Raw genomic sequence first — 22,675 nt, 5'->3', positions numbered from 1 at the left:
AGTAATAATATATATTTTTAAATACTATTTTCGATCTAAATTTTTTCAATAATTCTTTAGTATCATTAAATATCTGAGCAGTTTTCATATTTTTCTGATAGTCCTATAAATGTGTGTGTTTGTGTTTAATGACTTTTTGAATCAGTATTCAAATAAGATTAATATAATAACCATTGATAAATGTATTTTATAATCCTTGTAATCCCCTTCCATCTTTCTCTTCTTATTCCTTCCAAGTTTTGATTGACGATTGCATCCCTATTTCACTTAACTTGTTTTTCTGTCCCTTGGATTTCCTGTAAAGTAGTAGTTAGATCTAGAGACTCGATTGAATTAGATGGTGTGAGTGTTTACTAGACTACTTTTATAGGTAGTATTTGTTATTTATAGTATTTATTATCTTGAGATAATGAATGTCTTATGTCTCTCTTTTTGTAATATTATTAGCCATTGATGATCATTGCTTAGATCCATTAATTCAGTAGGGATTCCGAAGTGATGATATTCTGAAGTCTATTATTCCTTCCTTGTTTATTAGCTAGAATATGTCTATAAAGAGAACTATTTGATTACTCTTAGATGTGAATTATGTGGGAATAGCAATATAAATGTTTGATTTTTTTTCACCCTTTTTAAAAAAAATATTCCCACAAATGTCTTTTTTTAAATCCTCACACGAGGACATGTTACACTGATTCTAGAGAGAGGAAGGGAGAGAGAGAAACATCACTGGCTGCCTTCCACATGCACCCATCTGGGGATTCAACCTGCAACCCAGGCACGTTCCCTGACCAGGATTGAACCCCCGACCCCCTGGTGCATGGGACACCCTCCAACCAGACACTCCAACTAACCAAGGCACCCAGCCAGGGCTTTTTTCACCCTATATTTACATTTCCAAAATAATGAGGTGGTCCCCTAGCATCCTTCAGTAGTAACCAATAAAGTGTTTTTATTTGTTGTTATTATTTTTTAATTCTTGCCCCAGGACATGCTTAGAGAGAGGAAAGGGCGAGAGAGAGAGAAACATCGATCTGTTGCCTTCTATCAGTGCCCCACTGGGGATCAAACACACCGCAGGTATGTGCCCTTGCCGGGAATCAAACCAGCAACCTTTAGGTGCACAGGATGATGCTCAACCAACTGAGCCACTCCAGCCGGGCAAGTGTTTTTATTTTTTGATATGAACATTATTTTGAACTTTCGGATTTAAACATACATGATGGCTTTTACTTCACCACGGTCCTCTTTTTTTTTTTTTCCAATGTAAAATTTTCAGAGGGTGCCACAATTTGACTGTCTTTGGTCAATAACATTATCTCCTAAATCCTTTTGATATGATCTCATTATAGTCTTTGAGGTTTCTTTGCTTTCTGATATGGCAAAGTATTTCATGCTCATCTTACGCAGCTTCTGCCCCAGTCTTGGGTCCAATCATTTTTCTAAGAAGCCCTCATTCCACTTCGTAGGAAATGGACTTAGAGACCACAATCTAAGCTAAAGGTGCTATTTCTGTTTGTCTATCATTGTCTCTGAGCCTTTCTAGTTGGTCAGATTTAAGAAATATTTATATTTCTGCCCAGCCGGGCATTGCTCAGCAGTTGAGCATCAACCTAGGATCCAGGAGATCGGGATTTGATTCCTGATCAGGGCATATGCCCAGGTTGTGGGCTCGATCCCCAGTGGGAGTCGTGCAGGAGGCAGCCAATCAATGAATACTCTCTCATCATTAATGTTTCTATCTCTCTCTCTCATTCTCCCTTCCTCTCTCTGAAATCAATAAAGATATATTTTAAAAATATATATTTCTCTTTCTTATAGATAAAATACATCATGAGTTCATGTCAATACTTCCAATTCAGAACTATAGGGTTTTTACTTAACCTCAGCAGTCTCATGTCTGTGTTTTCTCTTAATGATGCCAAAAATTTTACTTTTTTACCAAAGGATTACATTTGATTTTTTACCACAATATCTATAGAACTGTTTCAGAATACAGTCCAACACTACCACCAATATAATTTCTGAAAACGGATATTTTTTGGTTTTGTAGCTTTTTCATTTCTTAGGATATATCTTACTGGGGATGTGTAGGCAGATTTTACTGTGTTTTAAATTAATTGTATAGTTCCTTTCTGTGTAGCTAAAAACACTTTTACAAAGCATACTTAAAGGAAAATTAGGATATTTAAAATCCATATCAATATTTTCATACTTCCAGTTTGTTAGTTTCACCAAATTGCAAAACTGAACCATTTAATATAATTTATAATTCACAAAGTAAATGTATGGTTTTTTGTTTGTTTGTTTACTAGGTGCTAATGTTCATGCTACAACAGCAACAGGAGACACAGCCTTAACCTATGCTTGTGAAAATGGACATACAGATGTTGCAGATGTTTTACTTCAAGCAGGGGCCGATTTAGTAAGATATTTTTAATTTCAACTATTTTTGTGCTCTCATTCATTTATTTTTAACATTTAGAAAAAGCTGGTAAAGATCTATAGTTTCCATGCTTTGTATAAAATAATTTTTAAAAAAAGGTTTGACTATTCTAGTTTTGTTGCATTTATTAACAGTATTTAAAAATACTTAGTTTTTAATAAGGTATACTATTTCATTTCCTAGGTAAAACTATTAGTTTGTTTTTTCCACTCACCCCAATCCCAGTTGACATTCCTAAACTTTGTAAACTTTCCTTCATTAGATGTATTATAAATTCAGTAATAGCTTTACAGAACAGAATAACTTATCAAATCACTTTAAGTGATTTCTTTTGTTTCTCTAATTGGACTTTAAAAACAAAGCTACTATCATCTTTCTAACAACATTATTAATGCATTCTTATTTTTCTGTTCTTTTAGTACTTCCTACTTTGACTTTTCAGAGTTTCAAATTAGATGGCAGATTCGTATGTGTAATATTCCTTACAACTGTGGAAATTGTAAATCATATCCCACTTAAAGGTGTTTTTTTCTTTCTGAAATGTGTGCTTTGATTCCTTTTTATTTTGTGAAGGTACTTTAAACTGCTTTCTAGAGTTTCTCACAGAATTCCCTTATATATTTCATAGAAATTTATGAGACATTCTAGTGAACCAAGTTTATTAGTTTCAGTTATTTGGAAAAAACTGTGCAAATATTGCCTTTTAAATCATTTCTAATAACAGACATTCCTAAGTAGATACCTGAGATTGTTGGAAAATAATTGACTGAAGTAAATGTATAGTATAATTATGCCATTTACTACTATTTCTACTAATACTAAATATTGTAATAACACTAGTATTCATTATTATTAATTAGGATCTTCCCCATCAGTTAGAATTTCTGAGGTGTACTTTTTTATTTGAGAATTATGGCAGACATGTTAAGTAGATCTCAATCTCCTGCCTTCTTTCTATATCTTTTTCCTTTTTTAGAGTTGCTTTGGGTCATCTATAAAAATTAAGAATTGGAGTATTTCACCTCTTGAAATAAAGAAACAGGGTAGGAAAAAAAAAGAAATAGGGTAGAGCATAAAAGCTTAGATACTATAAACAAATTTAATACTCTTATCCTCTGAATTCTTACCTGAGTTCTCTCTTCTTTCATTTTTCTGCAACAAAGTCACTTTCTTAACCTGTTTGTTGGGAGTTTTTCTGAAAATATTAAATAGGAAAAAGAGGAACTATGTTAAATGGGTTCTAATGTATATCAAATTCTTACTGATTTTGATTTAGTTAGAAATCTTACTAAATATCTTCAGAGGTTTTATTTGTATAATAGTCTTCTGGAATTATATAGTGTTCGTGATTAGAGTTCTTTAGAAGATTTGCATTAAATGAACAGATAGATTTGAATTTACTGTTTTACATTCAAAATATAAGATTTTTTAAAAAATCAGTAAAAAAAAAAAGCAGTGACACATTTATACCATGGAATACTATGCAGCTGTAAAAAAAGAAAGATCTGTTACCCTTTGAGACTGCATGGAGGGACCTGGAGGGTATTATACTAAGTGAAATAAGCCAGTTAGAGAAAGACAAGTATCACATGATATCACTCATACGTGGAATCTAAAGAACAAAATGAACTTATGAACAAAACAGATCCAGAGATATAGAAGCATGGAACAGACTGACAGTTCTATGAAGGAAGGTGGGGGTGGGTGGATGGGAAGATATTAACCAAGGAATTTATATGCAAGTATTGGGACCCATGAACTCAGACAGCAGTGTGGTGAAGGCTCAGATAAATATATATCTTAATTAAATACAAAGGTAATACTGTTATTTTAATGTAATTATTTTTGTATTTTGCAATCTATCTTTGCATTCATATTTACATGTAATTATAATACAGTTTTTCTATTTCTTCCACTGTGTGTTTTCATAATCTTCATATTGTTACATAGTCTATATATTTGTAACCCTTGCATAATATTTCATCAAGTTAATGAACCATAATCATTCACTTGCTGTTGAAGTTTTGACTTGCTTTTAATTTTTCACTGTTACAAATACTCTTAGATTTAATAACTTTATATGCATAACTTTTTTTTCTCCTTTTCAATTATTTTATATATTGATTTTAACTTATAAAAATATATTGCCTGTTCCATACTTTTGCACTCTGTGGACAGACATTTCAATTTTAATATTAGTTTTTCCTAATTATATATTTATAGAAGATGTGGAAAGTGTAGGGAAGGTATAGCAAGTTTGATATTTAAAACTTATAAATAAACTTTATAATTTCAGGCTTTACTATAAGCCAGAGAGGGGAAAAAAGACCTAGTCAAATACAAGAAGTAAGTAAAAGAGGCATATTATTCCTTGAGTCCTGAGAAAAATGATTGGTAATTCTTACTAGCTGGACCTAACAACGCAGTAGCATCTTTCTTGTCCTTCATTCTTTGCTGCCATCTCCTAATATCTGTTTTGGGCTATAGTAATTTCCTCCAGTGGTTTTCAGATGGAAGACTTTCCACTCCCATTGCATGGAACAGAGATATAGTCCATTCCTGTATTTCATAGGTGTGTTCTTGATATCTATCTAGGTTTGCTGGTTCTTTAAGTTAAATAGATGTTTTTGTGGGCTGGCTGTGAACCTTTATTTTTGGGAACTATTTTTACACTCAGTTTTAATTAAGGATGTACAAATAAACCTTTGGAACACAATCTGGACCAACCCTCAAGCCTTAATTAGATTTCAGAGTTTAACTTTTGCCATAATTCAAAGTTTTGATATTATAATTTTTAAAAAGGAGCTTAAAAACTGTTGTTTCCCATTCTTTAAAATATTCTGCCTCTGAGTCAGTTAGGATATTAATTATGGTTTTAAAAAATTTTAATGCAGCAATTTGGTTGTCTTGTATTGCTTCCTGAGATGAAACAGGAGTTTAAAAGCTTTTCATTCTAAATGTATAGTAGGTGTAATTGAGAACTTAGTTTTAAAGGAAATCTAGAAAATTTCTTATTTATTGCTTTTTAAAAATTCACAGCCAGAACTGATGGCATACTGGAGCATTTTTAGGTGTACGGGATGATGCTCCTACCAACTGAGCCATCCGACTGGGGCCAGACTCCTATAGTCTTTGAGCCACTGCTTGGGTGTCCTGTATTAACGCTAGACCATTCTCAACAATTACAGGTCTTTAGGCCAGAAGGCAGAGTTTTAATATTTCATACTTGTCCTCATCTCTGTAGCTTACTTCAGCTCAAGCATTTACAGCTTGATTTCTTTTACACAGTCTCCTAGCCCTCCTTCAGTTTTATTTCTCAAGTTCAATGTGGACAATTTGCATAGTGAACTATTGAACAGTATAATTTGGATTATAAAACAGTACCCCTTTCTTTTTTCTCTTGCTTGCTTTTAATTTAGACCTACTTTGTTGTCTGTGTTTTCCTAGTTTCTGTGCCCAACCATTTTATTGTTATAGACATGATCCTTGTCTATGAAACATGACTGCATCGGGTCAGAGTTTCCAAAGGTCCTACTGATAGTATAGATAGTATGTTTAGGTGGCAACATTGTGTTGGCCAACATGTCAGAGGTGTTTTGATTTGGTGATTTTTTTGTGTTTTTCAAACCATTTGTGAAGATGGTAGAATCTTTCTCTTTTCATTACGGCATACTAATTTCAGCATTAAAACTTTGATACATTTGTTAAGATAGAAGAACTATTTGTTATCTTTAGAGTTTCCTTCACATGTATTTTCCAGCAGAGCTAAAGTTGGAATGGGAGAGTGGTATATAAATCGGGTAAATAAGTATTCTTTCCTTGTCTCCAGCTCCTTGACCTTTTATTTCTAAAAGATATATACCTTAGCATAATTGATCAGTAGGTTCTGAACACAAGGAGAATTTCCTGTAAAAAACAACTAACATAGATATTAGAGAAGATAAAAACAACTAACATAGATATTAGAGAAGATAAATACATCTTACCAAGAGATGTTGTGACACAACTTAGCATTTTATAGGCCTGCATTTCTATTCAGAAGTAAATCTACTTAAAGGAAGAAATGCCTATGAAAGGCATCTTATTAATCCTAGATCTGAATGGAGGTCCAAAAAGAACTAATGACCCTGAACATTAGACAAGGCACCTAAATTTTCATCATAGCCATCAAATCACTGATCTATAAGCAAACATGTGCCACAATATTCTTATCTGTTAAATGAAATCTAGTATTATGTCCTGGACTGTTTTACCAGGGTTGTGTAATACATTATTATTTTGGCTCTGTTCGGTGTCCTTAGGCAAATCACTTAAATTCTCATAGGCTTCTTTTGTTTTTGTTTCTGTTTCCTACTCCTCTTCATCCATTTCCTTTTTTTATTTTAATTTTTTATGGGTTTTTTAAATTGATTTCAGAGAAGAAGAGAGAGGGAGAGATAGAAACATCAATGATGAGAAAGTCATTGATCAGCTGCCTTCTGCATGCCTCCTGCTGGGGACTGAGTCGGCAACCCGAGCATATGCCCTGACCAGGAATCAAACCTCAATCTCCTTCATCCTAGGTCAATGTTAAGCCGCTGAGCCACACTGGCCGGGCATCCTTTTCCTTTTTTATGAGGGGTTTGGACCAAATGAGTTTTAATTATCTAGCTTGAGAAATCTGACTTTATGGTTTCTAAAGAACAAGTTAACCAACTACCTGTTTAAATGTACTAAATGATCTTGAGTGCTTTGTTAGCCCAAGAATGTGTGAAGTGCTATGAGATTCTCTAAGAAAATGAATTTTTAAGATATACATCATCATTATAATCATGGTGATAAGCGTTATATAAATTATTTTATCTCTTAAAATCTGTGTATATACCCAATGTATCTTAAGTGACCCCCCAAGCATTATTTGAGGGGTTATTTATAATTAATAATGAGTAAATTTAGCTTATAAGATATAGATAATTTTAATAGATAAAAGTTATTAGTCCCTAAAATGCACAGTTAATTTAGTAAGGCTACCCCAATAAAGAATAATCTGGCATTATAATGCTATATCATTATCTCTTCCACCATAAGTCTTTCTACTATTAATATTTTCTCCTACTTAAATATTGTCAAAGAAATTGGAAGATTTTACTCAACATGGATTTTTAAGTAAACTATTTCCTCTTCCCTTGTGGAGTACTAAGGTTAGTCAAGAAAGAATATAGTCTTGCCCTAGCCGGTTTGTCTCAGTGGCTAGAGTGTTGGCCTGCGGACTGAAGGTCCCAGGTTCAATTCTGGCCAAGAGTACGTACCTTGGTTGCAGGCTCAATTCCCAGCCCTGGATGCGTGCAGGAGGCAACCAATTGATGTATCTGTTTCTCTCCCTGAAAAGCAATGGAAAGAATATACACTCTCCAGTTTCATTGGAATTATTCAATTATAAATTTTTTTTTTCCTGCAAGTAAAATTTATTTCAAGCAGAATAAACTCGTGTTACATCATCATCTTTTCATGCTTTATGTCTTAAAACTTCAAAATTTCCTTTATTTAGAATTGTTTTTTTAGCTTTGGCTTTCAGGTATGCATGAAAACTGAAAAACAAGGAAAATGCCATTTTAGTTTAAGATGATGTCACCTTGAAGATCGGGGTAGAAGAGGGAGAGGGTACCCAAGGGAATGATATAAGAGTTTCTTTTTTTATGCTCAAAATTTATCTGCTTTTGATGAAATGGGATCAGAGAAAATAAATAGAACCTACTTAAAGAAGTATGGTAGGCATACAGTGTTACTAATTTTGGAGTCTTTGCTGTATTGAATAATAGTTGGTCTCTGTCAATTGGTTATTTTCCTCATTGTTGTGGCTAAATTTTTGTTTAACAAAACCTTAAATTACTTGAAAAAATATATGTTTTTAAAATTTTTAAGTAGGTAATACCTTTACATGGTTCATAATGCACAAAGTATAAAAATGTTTCAGGGCTACCCGGTTTCTGTCTCTCTTGGAATCAGTGTTGTTCATTTCTTGGATCCTTCCAGAGATTTTTTATGTATGTATGATTAAAGTCACATATATTGAAAGAAACATTCTTACCAACATTTAATTCTTCATATAATTTCTTACTGAAATAGAATTTTGGTTTTTATTATTACTGATTTTTTCTATTGCATCGATTATAGCTTTTAAGAATTTATTTTTAACGTTTCACTAAAGATTGAAACACTTTTGCACTCAGGAAGTTGGGCCCTTTGAATACATCACATCAGCGAGTAAGCTCGCTGATCCTTGCTGCTCTCTTTGGTCTGTATTCTACCAGCCAAATGAACTTTTGGGGGGGCATTTTCCTAGAATAATTGAGCTATTGGGAGCATTAGCACCCTCTGGTTCTTACTCCTGGAACTTATTTTCTTAAAATGAGATTTGATACGGACTTCCCTTAAAACTAAGAAAAAAATTTGAAGGATCAGTTTATCTATATTAAATCTTATGAAATATAAATGTGGACTAGGTCCCCTTTCCTAAGATTGTATGTCTTTTTTTAATATAAGCAATATGTTGTGTGTCCTTTTGGACTTTTCTATACACCCAAGTATATGTATATTCTGTGTGTGTGGGCTCTATGTCTTTAATTTTTTTAATAAGTATTGTAAATGTATATTTTCTTATGATTTTCCTTTTTTAAAAATGTTTTTATTGATTTTTAGAGAGAGAGAAAGGGAGAAAGTAAGAGAGAGAGAAACATCAATGAGAGAGAAAAATCATTGATCAGCTGCCTCCTACACTACCCCTACTGGGAGGAGCGAGCCCGAAACCCCGGCATGTGCCTTGACCAGGAATTGAACCAGTAACAGTGACCTCTTGGTTCATGGGTTGACACTCAACCAGTGAGCCACACCGGCCAGGCTATATGTCTTTTTTTATATGAGTGGATTTGTTACTACATACACTTTCTTGCAGCTTTCTCCTTATTAATATTTTTCTATGTCAGTTCCTATGGACTTCTCATTCCTTTTCACAGTTACTTATTTCTTAACTAGTTTATTTATTCATAAACATCTAGGTTATTGGGTTTAAATATTACAAATGGTGTTGCACTAAATATTGTTAAGCACATTTACATATCTTTTCTACTTTTGTGAATGTATCTATAGGGATAAATTCCTAGAAGTGAAATTCTGATTTTCAAAGGGCCCACATCTAAAATTTTGATAGCTGCTGCCAAATTGGTAAAAAATGCAGACCCAGTCTATACTTCCATTAACAGTTGAGACTTCCTGATTTCCCACATTCTCATTAACATGAGTTAGATCTTCTTTTCTTTCTTTTTTCTTTCTTGATGGTTTTTCTAATCTTTGATAATTGACCCCATGTTTGTTTTAACTAAAAAGTCTCCCTGTGTTCCATGTGGCCCTATGAGCTGCTCATTAATTGCTCCCAAAGCTTTGGTGAACCATATAAAACCCAGGTATAAAGTTACTTTCTGTAAGAATATTCGGACATCATTTACAAATGCAAATTTTGAAATATTTTGTTAATTTCTTTAAAGAACAAATTTATTTTTTAAACAAACAAATATTCAGACAGTATCTATTGACTTCATTCTGAAAGAGGAGATTAAATGTATCTTCCACTATAGGATTTTCAGGAGTTACTATATTTTTACATTACTATGGCTATCTAACATTTATATTCTGTTTTATAACCCCGTTTCTCTTAGTTGTTTAACTTTAATCATACATTTATGTGGATTCAGTGTTTATTTTACTAGTCTTTCATATTATGTAGCTTCTTAATCCCTGAGCACCTCAACTTGACTCATCTTTTAGCTGGCTAATATTGGTATTTTGATTTGGATTTACTCTCCTCTCCTGAAAAAAAAAGGTGCTTGCATTTTTGAGACTACTGTATGTTGTATTTATAAACGAGTATTACCGTATATAAAATTAATGAATCACATGTTTTTTCCCCCCCTCAAAATTCTAAGCCCTCTATTCTACTATCTTGTGGTACTGAAAGTTGCCCCCTGCTAAAATATTCCCCATTATATGTACGTAATTTCCTATTTTTGCCTGGATTATTTTAAGATTCTTTCCTTATATTTAAACCTCTGTGATTTCACCAAGATGTGTCTTGGTGTTTATTATTCCATATTAGTTTTCCCTGGAAAGCAGTAAGTGCTTTTTAACTGAAGATTTTTGCTATTGCTGTTCCCTCCTCCTTCCCATTCTCCCTCCTCAGCCTCCTTCTCCTCCTCTTCCTGCCCTTCCTCCTTTAGTTTTCTTCTGTTATATCAAATACTTCTTTTTCTAGTCTGCTTTCATCTGGGATATTTATTATACATATATTGGATCTCCCTTATTTGTAGTGTATTAATTCTTTTCGTTTCTTTCTCCTTTTCCTCTGCGTTGTTTTTCTCTTACTCTCTTCTTCCATATCACTATTTTTTCTCTATACTTGTTGTTTCTAGTGTGGTTTTCATGGTTTCATTATTACTTAGTTTCTTCTGCTCTTCCAACTCACTTTTAAGTCTCTTCTTGCTGTTACATCACTTCGTTCAGCTTTTTAAAGAATTTATGTTCTCTTTAATTTATTTGAAAGTGTAGGGTAATATTTAACTTAAATTTTATTGTTTCCATTTTTGTAGGAACTTCTTAATAGGTTCTGTGTTGGATACTATGTGCTTATTATTCATATTTGAATGGGGCTTGCCATTTGTTGAAAATCATATAGGGGTGGGGCAGGGAGAGGAAGTGAGCCTTAACAAATGTGGTTGTCTCACCTTTCTCACCAAATCTCTACCATAGGAGCATGCATCCCCTTAAGGTCAGCACATCTCCCAGGTAGCAGGTAGAAGTAACTTAGAGTGAAGCCTGCTCTAGGCTACATTTCTTTTATTTGGAAACTTAATTGACTCTGGTTAGTGACTGCAAAGCTTATTACTGTTTCCTCAGTTATATCCCTGTCTCACCTTCAAGTACTCTCTCTGTCAGGAGTCTAGATCTAGAGAAACTACAGATATTCTACCTCTCAAATTCTTTGAAGATTTCTGCTTTAGTTGAAAGTGTGAGCATCTAAGTGCATTTATAATGGGGTGGGAGGGGCACTACGTAACTATGTGATTATCTTACAATATTTTTCTTACTTTTTCTCCCAACTTATGATATCCCCAAATATTTTAATTATTTTCTTTGGTTAGTGTTAAAAGATATTGTTCTTGATTCTGTGGCTTTAGCTATTTGGAGACAAAGGCATGAATTCAAATAACTCAGCAGAATTATATCTGCATATATTAAGCTTTATATTGAAGTTTTATTGGTAGAGAACCACACTATCACACCCTTTAAAAAACCATGCTCTGCTCCTGAGATTAGTTGAAGATCCTGAGTTTAACAAAGCCCAGCCTCTGAAGTACCAGTCAGTCACAAGGTCTTCATGGCCAAATGTGATTTTCATTTCTGGAATAAGATCCGTGAGTTCTTCTTTTTCCTTTCACAGGACAAGCAGGAGGACATGAAGACTATTTTGGAGGGCATAGATCCGGCCAAGCATCAGGTGAGGGTGGCCTTTGATGCTTGTAAGCTGCTACATAAAGAATAGATGTTGTAGGTAACCAGAACTCTGGATCTCTGAATTCCAGCCAAGAAGTTCCAGGACCCTGGTGGGCGACACAGGAAAGCCTCTTCAATTAAAAAGATTATGAAGTTTAAATAAAGAGAGGTTTACATTACTAGTAACTTGCTTCCTTAGTATTCTTTTTATGTGGCACTCCTGAAGAGCCTCACAGGGGAAAATAGATATTCTTACTCAGGTAGTTTTGTTTTCTCCATTATTAGGGAAATTAGGATACCCAGAGAAAAAGTCTCAATTATAATAAAGTCCTTTGCATTCAACTTTGTTCATTGAAAATCTGAAACTTAGATTTAGGGTGATATATTGAACTTTTAAAATATAATCCCCACCTAAACAAAAAAATAGTTCCATTATTTACTGTATTATTCATGCCCTAATTTATATAAATTGAAAATTTTCTTAAATTGTCTCCTATTATCTCATTCTGAAATGGATTTTTAAGAAGGTGAATACTTATTCATAGGCAAACATTTCTTTTCTTTTGGGGGGAAAAAAAGTGTGGAATTTGTGCCTGATGGTTTTAAAAGTCAAGGAAAGTTAATATCCATTGTAATACAGAGAGATTTGTTTAAACTCAGGAGCACTGCTTAATTTAAATTATGAATAAATTGTGATTGATCACAATTAACTTAGTCCATCTAAGATGAATTTTTCAGTGTCAACTCACTCTTTTAATGCTTATTAAATGTCTTCATTAATGGCTTGTTGAATAAGAAGTTGTTATGTTCTAATTTGAACAAAGTAAATTAATTTATTTCACAAAATATGTGAACTTTTACTAAGTTTGTGGAATATCTCAGGCTCCTATCTAGAGTGTAAAGCTGAGTGTTACTTCAGATAAGGTATCTCTTTCTCCTTGGCTTTGTTCAAGGAAATGTACTTATAAATCTCTCTCTCTCTCTGTCTCTGTAAGTCTCAAAACGTAGGATACTTTTTAAAAGTGAGGTTTGCAACCCCACTCTTAGAGGTTCAGATTCAGCAGATTTGAAATGGGAGTCTGCATTTTAACTAATATTTCAGGAGATTCTCATGACAAGTCCTCCATGTTCCATCCTTTTGAGACATTGCTGGAGTCTGTAAAGATTATTGTGCATCACTGTAGAGTTCTGTTCTTTTTCCATCTTTGCTTTATAATTGATCATTCTTCCTTCATCTCAACTGAAGAAGTTTGGTTTTTCTTTATTACTTGTGATTTTTAGAAACTAAGCTAAACAAAAAACCCTAGAACAGTACCTCTTAATCTCTTTTCCATCTCAGTTCTCCCAAGGGATATGAATCTCATCAGTAACAATAGATCACTAAGGTAATCATGAATATACAGTGGTGGGTTGGAAGAACATACCCTGGTGGGGGAGAGTATCAGAATCCTCTAGTACATAGTACGTATGTAGTATAAAACAGTCTACCTCCCCTCTCCTGTGATTCTGGTCCTTCCCCCATAGACAAGTTTCTCCTTCAACTCCAAGAAAACTCTACCTCTGTGATATAGTTAAAATCTTTAAATATATGCTTTGGGTGCCCATGACTATGATTTTAGAGGAAATCAACTTATTTTGAAGAAAATTAACTTAATGTAAAATTGAATTTTGTAATCTAAGACCAAATGTCACCCCAACAAATTTAATAAAAATAAATAAAACCTAAGAGAAAAATTTGCATTTTTCCCCATGATGCTTATTTATCAGAACTAGAACTTTGTAGTATATTTTACATGGATTAGCTTTTAGGGTGCTTATGAGCTCTAATTATCCACTTATCAGTATATTTCAATTGTTAGTGATTAGCTTACCTTAATAAACTTTAAATATGACCTCCCACTTTTTAAATGTTAGTTTTTATTAAGGAGTAACATATAGACATATTGTTTAATTTTACTACTCAAACCTAGAAACCTTACCAATTTTTTTCTTGATCTAAAACTATCTGTGAAATACACAAAATTTCTAATGTGTTTTTTTTTAAAGGCCAAATTTTATTTTCTAGGTTGTTGTATGTTGAATGAGTTCTTTTTGTCTATGTCAAGGTTGTATAAACATGAGTACAGCCTGGCCGGCGTGGCTCAGAAGTTGAGCATTGACCTATGATCCAGGAGATCACAGTTTGATTCCCGGTCAGGGGACAAGTCCGGGGTGTGGGCTTGATCCCCAGTTGGGGTCATGCAGGAGGGCCATCCAGTCAATGACCCTCTCTCATCATTGATGTTTCTATCTCTTTTTCTTCCTCTCCCTTCCTTTCTCTGAAGTCAATAAAAATAAATAAAATAAAATAGTAAGATAAAATAAACATAAGTACAAATGACTTCCAGTCATGAAGGTAAAGTCCACTTACCTTTTTGAAATCTCTCTGCCCTGTATCATTTCAAGCACACAGACATATTACATAAAATATGGGAGAAAAACAAACTAAACTAAAAAATATGTAGCTATACCCAGAAACAAAATAAAAGAACTTGTGGACTAGAAATGGATTATTGATCCACAGTTGAAGAATTTAGGTTTAAAAACATGGGCAGTGGGACTAGAATTTTAACTTCTATGGGGATATAGGGACCAAACACATCTCACATGGAACAAGGCAATAGATCTAGTCTACTTGAATGAAGCAAGGAACTGGGCCGTTATTGTCCTACCTGTGAACCAAGATGGAAAAAAGCTCCAAGCAGCTTTCACAGTTGCAGTTGGAAATTAATTTAATTGTTCTTGGTAGAGAGGAGAAGCAAAGAGAGCAATAACTAAAACCTGGAACGCACCATTCTTTGATTTAGCAAGCAGAACTGAAGAATTTTGTGGGACCAGAAACTTAAGTTACCAATAAAAGATCTTTTGGAATGGACCTAAAGGGCCAGACTGAAGCAACTGTCAAACAAACTATCTGATTAGAAGGGATAAGTTTGTAGATGGAAATAAAAGTACAACTCATGCAAAATGAGCTTATTCAAATAAAAAAATTATAAAGCTCAAGTCCAAATTTATGTCAAGAGATGTAGTCAAAATGCAAAATACACCAAAATCAGCAAATAGACTTTATGCCCAAGGAAATTGAAATAATAGACTCATCTTGAAAATTTTAAACATGCTTCTTTTAAACTATGACCGATAGTTGTGAGACAATAAAACAAAAGATAATTAATTATGAATTAAAAACAGGTGGATATCAAATAAAGGAAATTTAAACTTTGAGGAGGAAATTGTGAAAATAAAATCTCAATATATAGAATAAACACTATTTGAATACAGTTGAATAAAGAATTAGTGAATCAGATGATAAAACAAGAAATAATACAATATAGCACAAATATGAAGAGAAATTGAAAGGGGAGAGATAGATAGATGATAGATAGATGGATGGATGGATAGATGATAGATAGATAGATAGATAGATAGATAGATAGATAGATAGATAGATAGATAGATAGATAGATAGATGATAGATAGATGATAGATAGATAGATGATAGATAGATGATAGATAGATAGATAGATAGATAGATAGATAGATAGATAGATAGATAGATAGATGATAGATAGATAGATAGATGATAGATAGATAGATAGATAGATAGATAGATAGATAGATAGATAGATAGATAGATGATAGATAGATGGAGAAGCTCCACCATACATCTGTTTGGAGTTCCTAAAGGAGAGGTTAGAAATAGAAGCAAAGGCAATGTTTGAACAAATGATGTAGAATTTTCTAGAATTTAAGCCAGATATGAATCCTTGATTGAAAAATTAATCACTAAGCCGAACAAATGAAACTAGAATTTTAAGGATAAAGAAAAATATCTTAAAATCTACTGGAGGAAGAAAATGCATAACTTACAAAGGAGCAATAATAAAATTTTTGACAGCAGATTCTCATCAACAATAATAATCACACCCGGCCAACCACCCTGTCAGAGCTCAGGGCCTACTAGAGCCAGCCCCACCCTGCTGAGGTTCTCCAAGTTATCTGTATACACCGCTCCCATCCTTCAGTGTGGATGCGCTTGGAACACAATAGACTGGCTCAGGATCTCCAAAAGCCTCCGCCTTCAGTGTCGCCCAAAAGTGAAGTGTGGCGGGCTACTCCGAGCCTTAATAAAGCAATGATTACTGTCTAAAATAATAATTACAGAAGATGGTAGTGGTGAATATCCTCAAAATAATAAAATGTAGAATTTTGTACTCAGCTACCATTCCAGAGAAGGAAAAATAGCATATTTTCAGATATACAAAGAATAAAAGAGCTTACCACCTAAGACCCGTGCTAAAAAAACTACTAAAAGTTGTGTACATCAATAAGGAGAAAAATGGACTCTGGAGGAAGGCCTGGGATGCAAGAAGCTATGATAAGCAAAAAAATTGGTAAAACTATTATAAATATAAAATTTTTAGAATAAACGCTACTTTTTTTATCCTAACCCAAGGATATCTTTATTGATTTTATTGGTTTGTTTTTGTTTGTTTGTTTTGTTTTATTTATTTGAGAGAGAGAGGAAGAGAGAGAAATAGAGAGATCCTTCATCATTGATTGGCTGCCTCCTGCATGCCCCCTCGTGGGGATCCAGCGGGAAACTGGGGCATGTGCCCTGACTGGAAATCAAACCCTGTGACCTCTTGGGTCCACGCTCAAACACTGAGCCACACCAGCCGGGTATGTTTATTGATTTTAGAGAAAGAGGAAGGGCGAGAGAGGAAAAGAGAAACATCGATTAGGCACCTCCCATACACGCCCCAACCAGGGATCAAACCCACAACCTAGGTGTGTGCCCTGATCAGGATTCGAACCTGCAGCCTTTTGGTATACTGAGCGATGCTCTAACAACAGAGCCACCTGGCCAGGGCCTAAAACCTAAGATTTTATGTTTAGAACCAAAGTAGTAGTAAAATTTTAGACAGCAATAGCGTGAAATTCAAAAGGATGTGTTAAAAGGTTAAAAGCCATTCTAGAGGCAATGTGTTGTTCAGGAGAGACAGATCAGACACTAAAGAACCTTAATTTTTATTTTAAGAAAAATATATCAGTAATCGGAACATATATAAACCTATTGAGCTCAATTGTTAAAGGGCAGAGACTCGAATTAGATTCAGAATCAAAATTTAGAAAAGTCTTTTTAGGAGACACACCTAAAGCAAAATGACAGGGGAAGGCTGAAAAAGTGATAGAAAAATTATGTAAGGGAATATTAATATCAGACACATTGGCATTTTTAGTCCAAAAGCATTTTAGAGATAGATAAATGCTCCTCCAACTGATAAAACAATCGCTAGTTGATAATTAATATTCTACCCTCCAGATAAAATAGAAAATTATAAGAAAATTTGATCTACATTCTTTGAAACTGATAGATTAAACGTAAAACGATTGTTAAGAATAGAAAAATCAAGTTTGCTCTTATAAATAAGTAGGCTGCATGCACTTTTCCAGTACGTGGAACATGTATGAAAATTGTTCATGTTTTAGGCCATATAAAGTCATTAAAACAAATTAGTTAATCATATGGACTACATTCTCTCATCTCTGTTGCTTTAAAATTACAAATCAACAATAAAACACTTTTTAAAAATCCTATACATCTAGGAAATGAAAAGTACTTTTACATAATTCATAGGTTAAAGAGGCAATCATAGTAAAAATTACAAAGTAGAAATTATCACAAAAACTACACATCAAAACTTGGATGAGAGGATACAACTAAAGTGATCCAAAGAAGGAAAATTTTATATGTGTGTATACGTAATGAGAGTAAATTAAGCTGAAAAATAACAGCAAAGAAGGAAATAAAAATAAAAGCAAAAGTTACTAGACTAGAAAGCAATAGCATAAAAATAAGGGTAAAAAGGAAAAAATAGGTGTGAAAGCAAAATTAAAAGGTGATTTTTAAAAACTCCTGAAATAGATCAAATAATCCAGACTCTTCAAAATGAAGAAAGGCATAGGTAAATCATAGACACTTAAAGGGAGTTAGAACTATTCGATAAGGTAGAGATCTGTAAAATTTGCAGGGCAATCATATGAACAAGCAATAAATTTGAATATTTAGATGAAATTAATACTGATTTTTTTAATAAATATATAAATGTTCAAAATTGACTCAAGAACAGGAACCCTCCACCTGGCCAGTGCAACTCAGTGGTTAGTGTCAGCCAGCACACCAAAGGGTCCCAGATTTGATTTCCGGTCAGGGACATGTACCTGGCTTGCAGATATCTTTCTCAGGCCCTGGTTGGGGCCTGTGTGAGAGGTAACCAATCCATGGGTCTCACATTGATGTTTCTCTCCCTCTCTCTTACCCCTCCACTCTCTCTAAAAATAAATGGAAAAAATATCCTTGGGTGAGGATTAAAAAAAAAAAAAAAGAATTGGAACCCTCAAAAGAACAATAACCATATTACAAATTAAATCAGTAGTTTAAAATCAGCCATCCAATGAAGGTAAGAGGCCCAGATGGATTTGTAGGTGAGTTTTATCGAATGTTCAAGGAGTAGATAATCCCTATACTATTCTAGCTGTTCCCAAGAACAGAAAACATGACTGCACGGTATGTTAGTTTATAGCCTTAGAAAATAATTTTCTGTGTTCATAAAGGAAAATCATAATGTATATCCTGAAATTTTATTGATCTTGAACAAATATTGGTTGTACTAATCCAACATTCATAAGTAATATATACAAATTTGGCTCCTATTTTAAAAGGATTTGGCGGTCAGATATTTTGGTACAAATGATACATGTGGGATATACATTATTAATTTTAGGACATGAAGTATTATAAATACATTATAAAGTTGTAGCATTGTTTTACCAGCCACTTTCTCAAACATAATTATATTTTTCAAAGCCAAAATAATGAATGTATATTTATAGGAAGGAAAACAAAATAGGCAGTTTTTCATGCTGTTCATTTCAGAAATTTTATTAGTGTATTGAATTTTGAAATTTGATTTGATCTTGGGACAGTACTTTCTGATTTATTATCTCTTATCAACTATGGTAATATTTTAACTATGCAGAACCAACAGTTACTTTAAAAGTTTATTTTAAAGCCAGGCAAAATCTTTTGTCTTTATGTGATCTAGTGATGGATGTCACTGCCAGATGTTAGAGTGATAAGAAAGAAAGAAAACTGAAAAGTGACTTTAGTATTACCCACCCATGCTTTAGTAATAATGTAGATAATGCAGATAATGAATATCTTACTCTAAGTTTAGCTACTACTCTTAATTCCCTGTTAAATTAATTTTTCTTTCTCTTACTTACTTAGTAGAAAATTAAAACTTCAAACCTCAGTACTATGAAAGGGAAGATTTAAGAGGTCAGTTATGCTTAAGTTTCTTCTTGGTAAACAGTGTTCAGGCCCTTCATTGTTTTAGATGTTGGGTTTATAATGGTAAGCAAGAATGGATGCAATTGCTGTTCTCATGGATCCTACATTTTAGTGGCTGAGACATGTTAGCCAAATAGTTACACAAACTAATATATAATTGGAACTTTTGAAGGAGCGGTTCATAGAGCTGTAAGTCATTAATAAAAAGAGTGATCTAGTCAAGAATTTCAGGGAAGTATTCCTTCCTTGAGGAAATTACACAGTAGGAAAGATGAAAAAGAGCTAATAGGCAAGTATTACTGAGAAGAGAGAACAGCTGAGCAGAAAGGCCCTGAGGCAAGAGGGGAAATAAGTTGCTAAAGGAGTAGTTTATTTCCAGTGTGTTGTTAGTTGTAATGATATTTCAGAAATAAGTCAGATGAAAAACTGGACAAACAACTTTCTAGGTCTTTCTGAGTAAGATCTTCACCGTGTATATTCTGTTTTGTTTGAAGTTGCCAGAATCATATTTACCTACATTTGACTTTAGGTTCAAAACCCATTCTAAAGCGAAATTATTTTGGCATTATCTATAGTTATTCATTCTTCCGTACCTTAGAGTTAATAAAAGTTGTTGTCTAATCAATATACAGGGTGGGATAAAAGCAGGTTTACAGTTCTTATGGAAAATAATACAGTAATTAGTAAATAATAATAATAATACAAGAATAAACTGTTTCTCTTACTAAAAACTGTAAATCTACTTTTGTACCACCCTATTCATAACAAAAGTCAAAGCATAAACTGATTTTTATAGGAGGTTGAAAGATTCTACACCACCAAGATTTTTTTATATGTCTTTTAGAGGGCAGTTCCTATCACTGCAGGCCAGTTTAACGTTTCCATTGGGTTGACAATCTACTTTTATTTTCCATGGTTAGTTTGCCTGAGTTGTAGATCAGATACAGTTGTGTAAATAGATTAAGTTGCATCCTTTTGGCAGAGCACACAATTTTTAAATTGACTCTGTGGTAGCTAAAGGGTTCTCAGTTAATTAGAATAGAGCTGACTTAATCACTGTTCTTTATCAAGTATTTCTTACTTACAAAAGAAGACCAGATCAACAGAAATTACTGTTTGCATACATAGTGAGTGGATAGGTGAGAGAACTTTTCATAGAAGCGATGTTATCAGCTACATTTTTGTTGTTAATCCTTACCCGAGGATATTTTTTTCCATTGATTGTTTAAGAGACAGTGGAAGGAAAGGGGGAGGTGGAGAGAGAGAGAGAGAGAAAAACAAACAAACATTGATATGAGAGAGAGACACTGATTGGTTGCCTCCCACGCGCACCCCGACCTGTACCAGAATCAAACCTGTAACTCAAGTATGTGCCCTTGACCAGGAATTGAGCCCGAGACCCTCCATTGTGAGACCCTTCATTGCGGTTAGAGGGCCGATGCTCTAACCACAGAACCGTGCTGGCCAGAGTGTTAGCTACATTTTATCATTTAGGTGGATGCATAAGAAAGAGTTCCCTGTTCTCCCAACAGACAGTGCTACTTACCCTACAAGTATTATTCCTTTAGTGACATTTGATATTAGGATGGTTGGAAGCTGTTTAATTATTCATTCCTCTTGTTGGCAAACTTCCTAGGAAGAATAACAGTCTTTATGCTATTATAAAATTGTGTCTTTTGCCTTTGATATTCAGACATTTAATTTCTACTCTAAGAAATATCTGCTCTTTGGTATATTTTTTGTTTTCCTTTCCCCTTTACACCTGAAATTCCATAGTGTTTTTCTTCAGGGATTTTCTATCCTATGATAGAATTCTTAACGGCTTCTGATATAAGATCAAGGTCCTCCTAATCACCTCACAATACTAAAGTTCCTTTTTCACAGTTCAGATGAATAGTTAGGAAAATATCTTTTTAATTTTAGGAGGAAAATGCAGCAATTTCTCTGGAGCTCAAACTAAACAGAAATATTATCTTTAATGGTTATTGTTTGGTATGCAAAACTGAACTTGACCTTAAAAGGTTACAACCTTCTAGTGTGGACTGAAATTAATCCTATATTTTAAAGGAATTGAGGTAGATTGTATAAGTGACTACATGGAATAAGTATTAAATCTTCATTATGCCTATGTCTTGGTACTATTTAAAATAGATGCTTAATGAATTGTTTCTGATGGATTATTTTTGTTTCTTTAATAGGAACATGAATCTGAAGGTGGAAGAACACCTTTGATGAAAGCTGCCAGAGCTGGTCATTTGTGCACTGTGCAGTTTCTTATTAGCAAAGGTAAAGAGAGTACAAATGATCGTTTCTAAGAGGCTACAATTTCTGGGGGGTGGGGGGGGATCCTAAACTGTTACAATTTATGTTAAAGCTACTTTGCCTGCACCATAAGTGCTATATTCTAGTCTTTTGTTGCTATATTTTATTTAGTAATCATAGAGTTTGTGAGGTAGTTACTGGTATCTTTCTTTATTAGTTCTGAGTTTGAAGTTTTTATCAACCGAATAGCAGATAGTTAACTCTTAAAAGTTGGAAAAGCCAGTTGTAAATGTCTGGGTATATTTAGTAGATAGAATATTGTTCAGCACTTAATGATTATAAGACAGTTCTGCTGGAAATGGGGAAGGGGAGGTAGAAGGGAGAAAGTCTGCTACTATTGTTTATGGGACAGATGAATTAATCAAGTATGCAAAGGTTATTATTATATTACATATTTATTTGATTATATTTAGGCAAAGAAGTTCAAATGATAGATGAGGTAGTTCAGTACTGTTTACAATAGAAAAATGAAATGCTGCTGAACTCATGTTAGGCTGAACCACATAAAATTGTCATTTTATACGTCAAAAATGGTGTATAATATCAGCCATTTCATTTGGTGTAGTCTAACTTTGCATATTATAGTGTTAGAAGTTTTGGTGTCTGATGAAAAATTCTAGGATAGGATGGTAAAATGCAAGGAAGGTCCACTCAGGTGATGTCATATTATTAAAATAAAAATTTTATATCTATTCCAATGAAATGCTGACATTTTGTGCCATTAAGAATGCAGTATAATATTTTATCATTTTAAATATGAAATATTTCTTTAATTAAATAAAATGTTTATTTTTTTTCATATCACAATTTTGCTTTAGAGAGGGAGAGAGAGAAACATCAATTTGTTGTTCCACTCATTTATGCATTCATTGGTTGATTCTTTGACTGGGGATTGAACCCAGAACCTTGGCATACTAGGACGACGCTCTACCCAGCTGAGCTATTTGGCCAGGACTAAGGCCTATCTTTATATAATGTTATAATATATTCTG

At 33.6% G+C, this 22,675-nt stretch overlaps 1 protein-coding gene across 4 annotated transcripts in view; it reads left to right on the top strand.

The window, feature by feature from the left end:
• The window catches only part of ANKHD1 (ankyrin repeat and KH domain containing 1), a 111,616-nt gene that overhangs the window by 49,609 nt on the left and 39,332 nt on the right, over positions 1–22,675 (top strand). For 2 of the 4 annotated variants that reach the window (XM_016214130.2, XM_016214131.2), the window contains exons 10-11: positions 2,316–2,425; positions 21,560–21,647. In XM_016214130.2, coding sequence (XP_016069616.2) covers positions 2,316–2,425; positions 21,560–21,647 — 198 coding nt within the window. Of the gene's footprint in view, positions 1–2,315; positions 2,426–11,915; positions 11,990–21,559; positions 21,648–22,675 lie in introns of those variants that run through there. The other 2 variants (XM_016214129.2, XM_016214132.2) reach the window with 2 other exon arrangements.

This window comes from Miniopterus natalensis, chromosome 4, assembly GCF_054644295.1.
Source record: "Miniopterus natalensis isolate mMinNat1 chromosome 4, mMinNat1.hap1, whole genome shotgun sequence".
NCBI lineage: Eukaryota > Metazoa > Chordata > Mammalia > Chiroptera > Miniopteridae > Miniopterus > Miniopterus natalensis.
The sequence above is the reverse complement of the archived record's forward strand: the minus strand, read 5'-3'. Positions and strand labels throughout refer to the sequence as shown.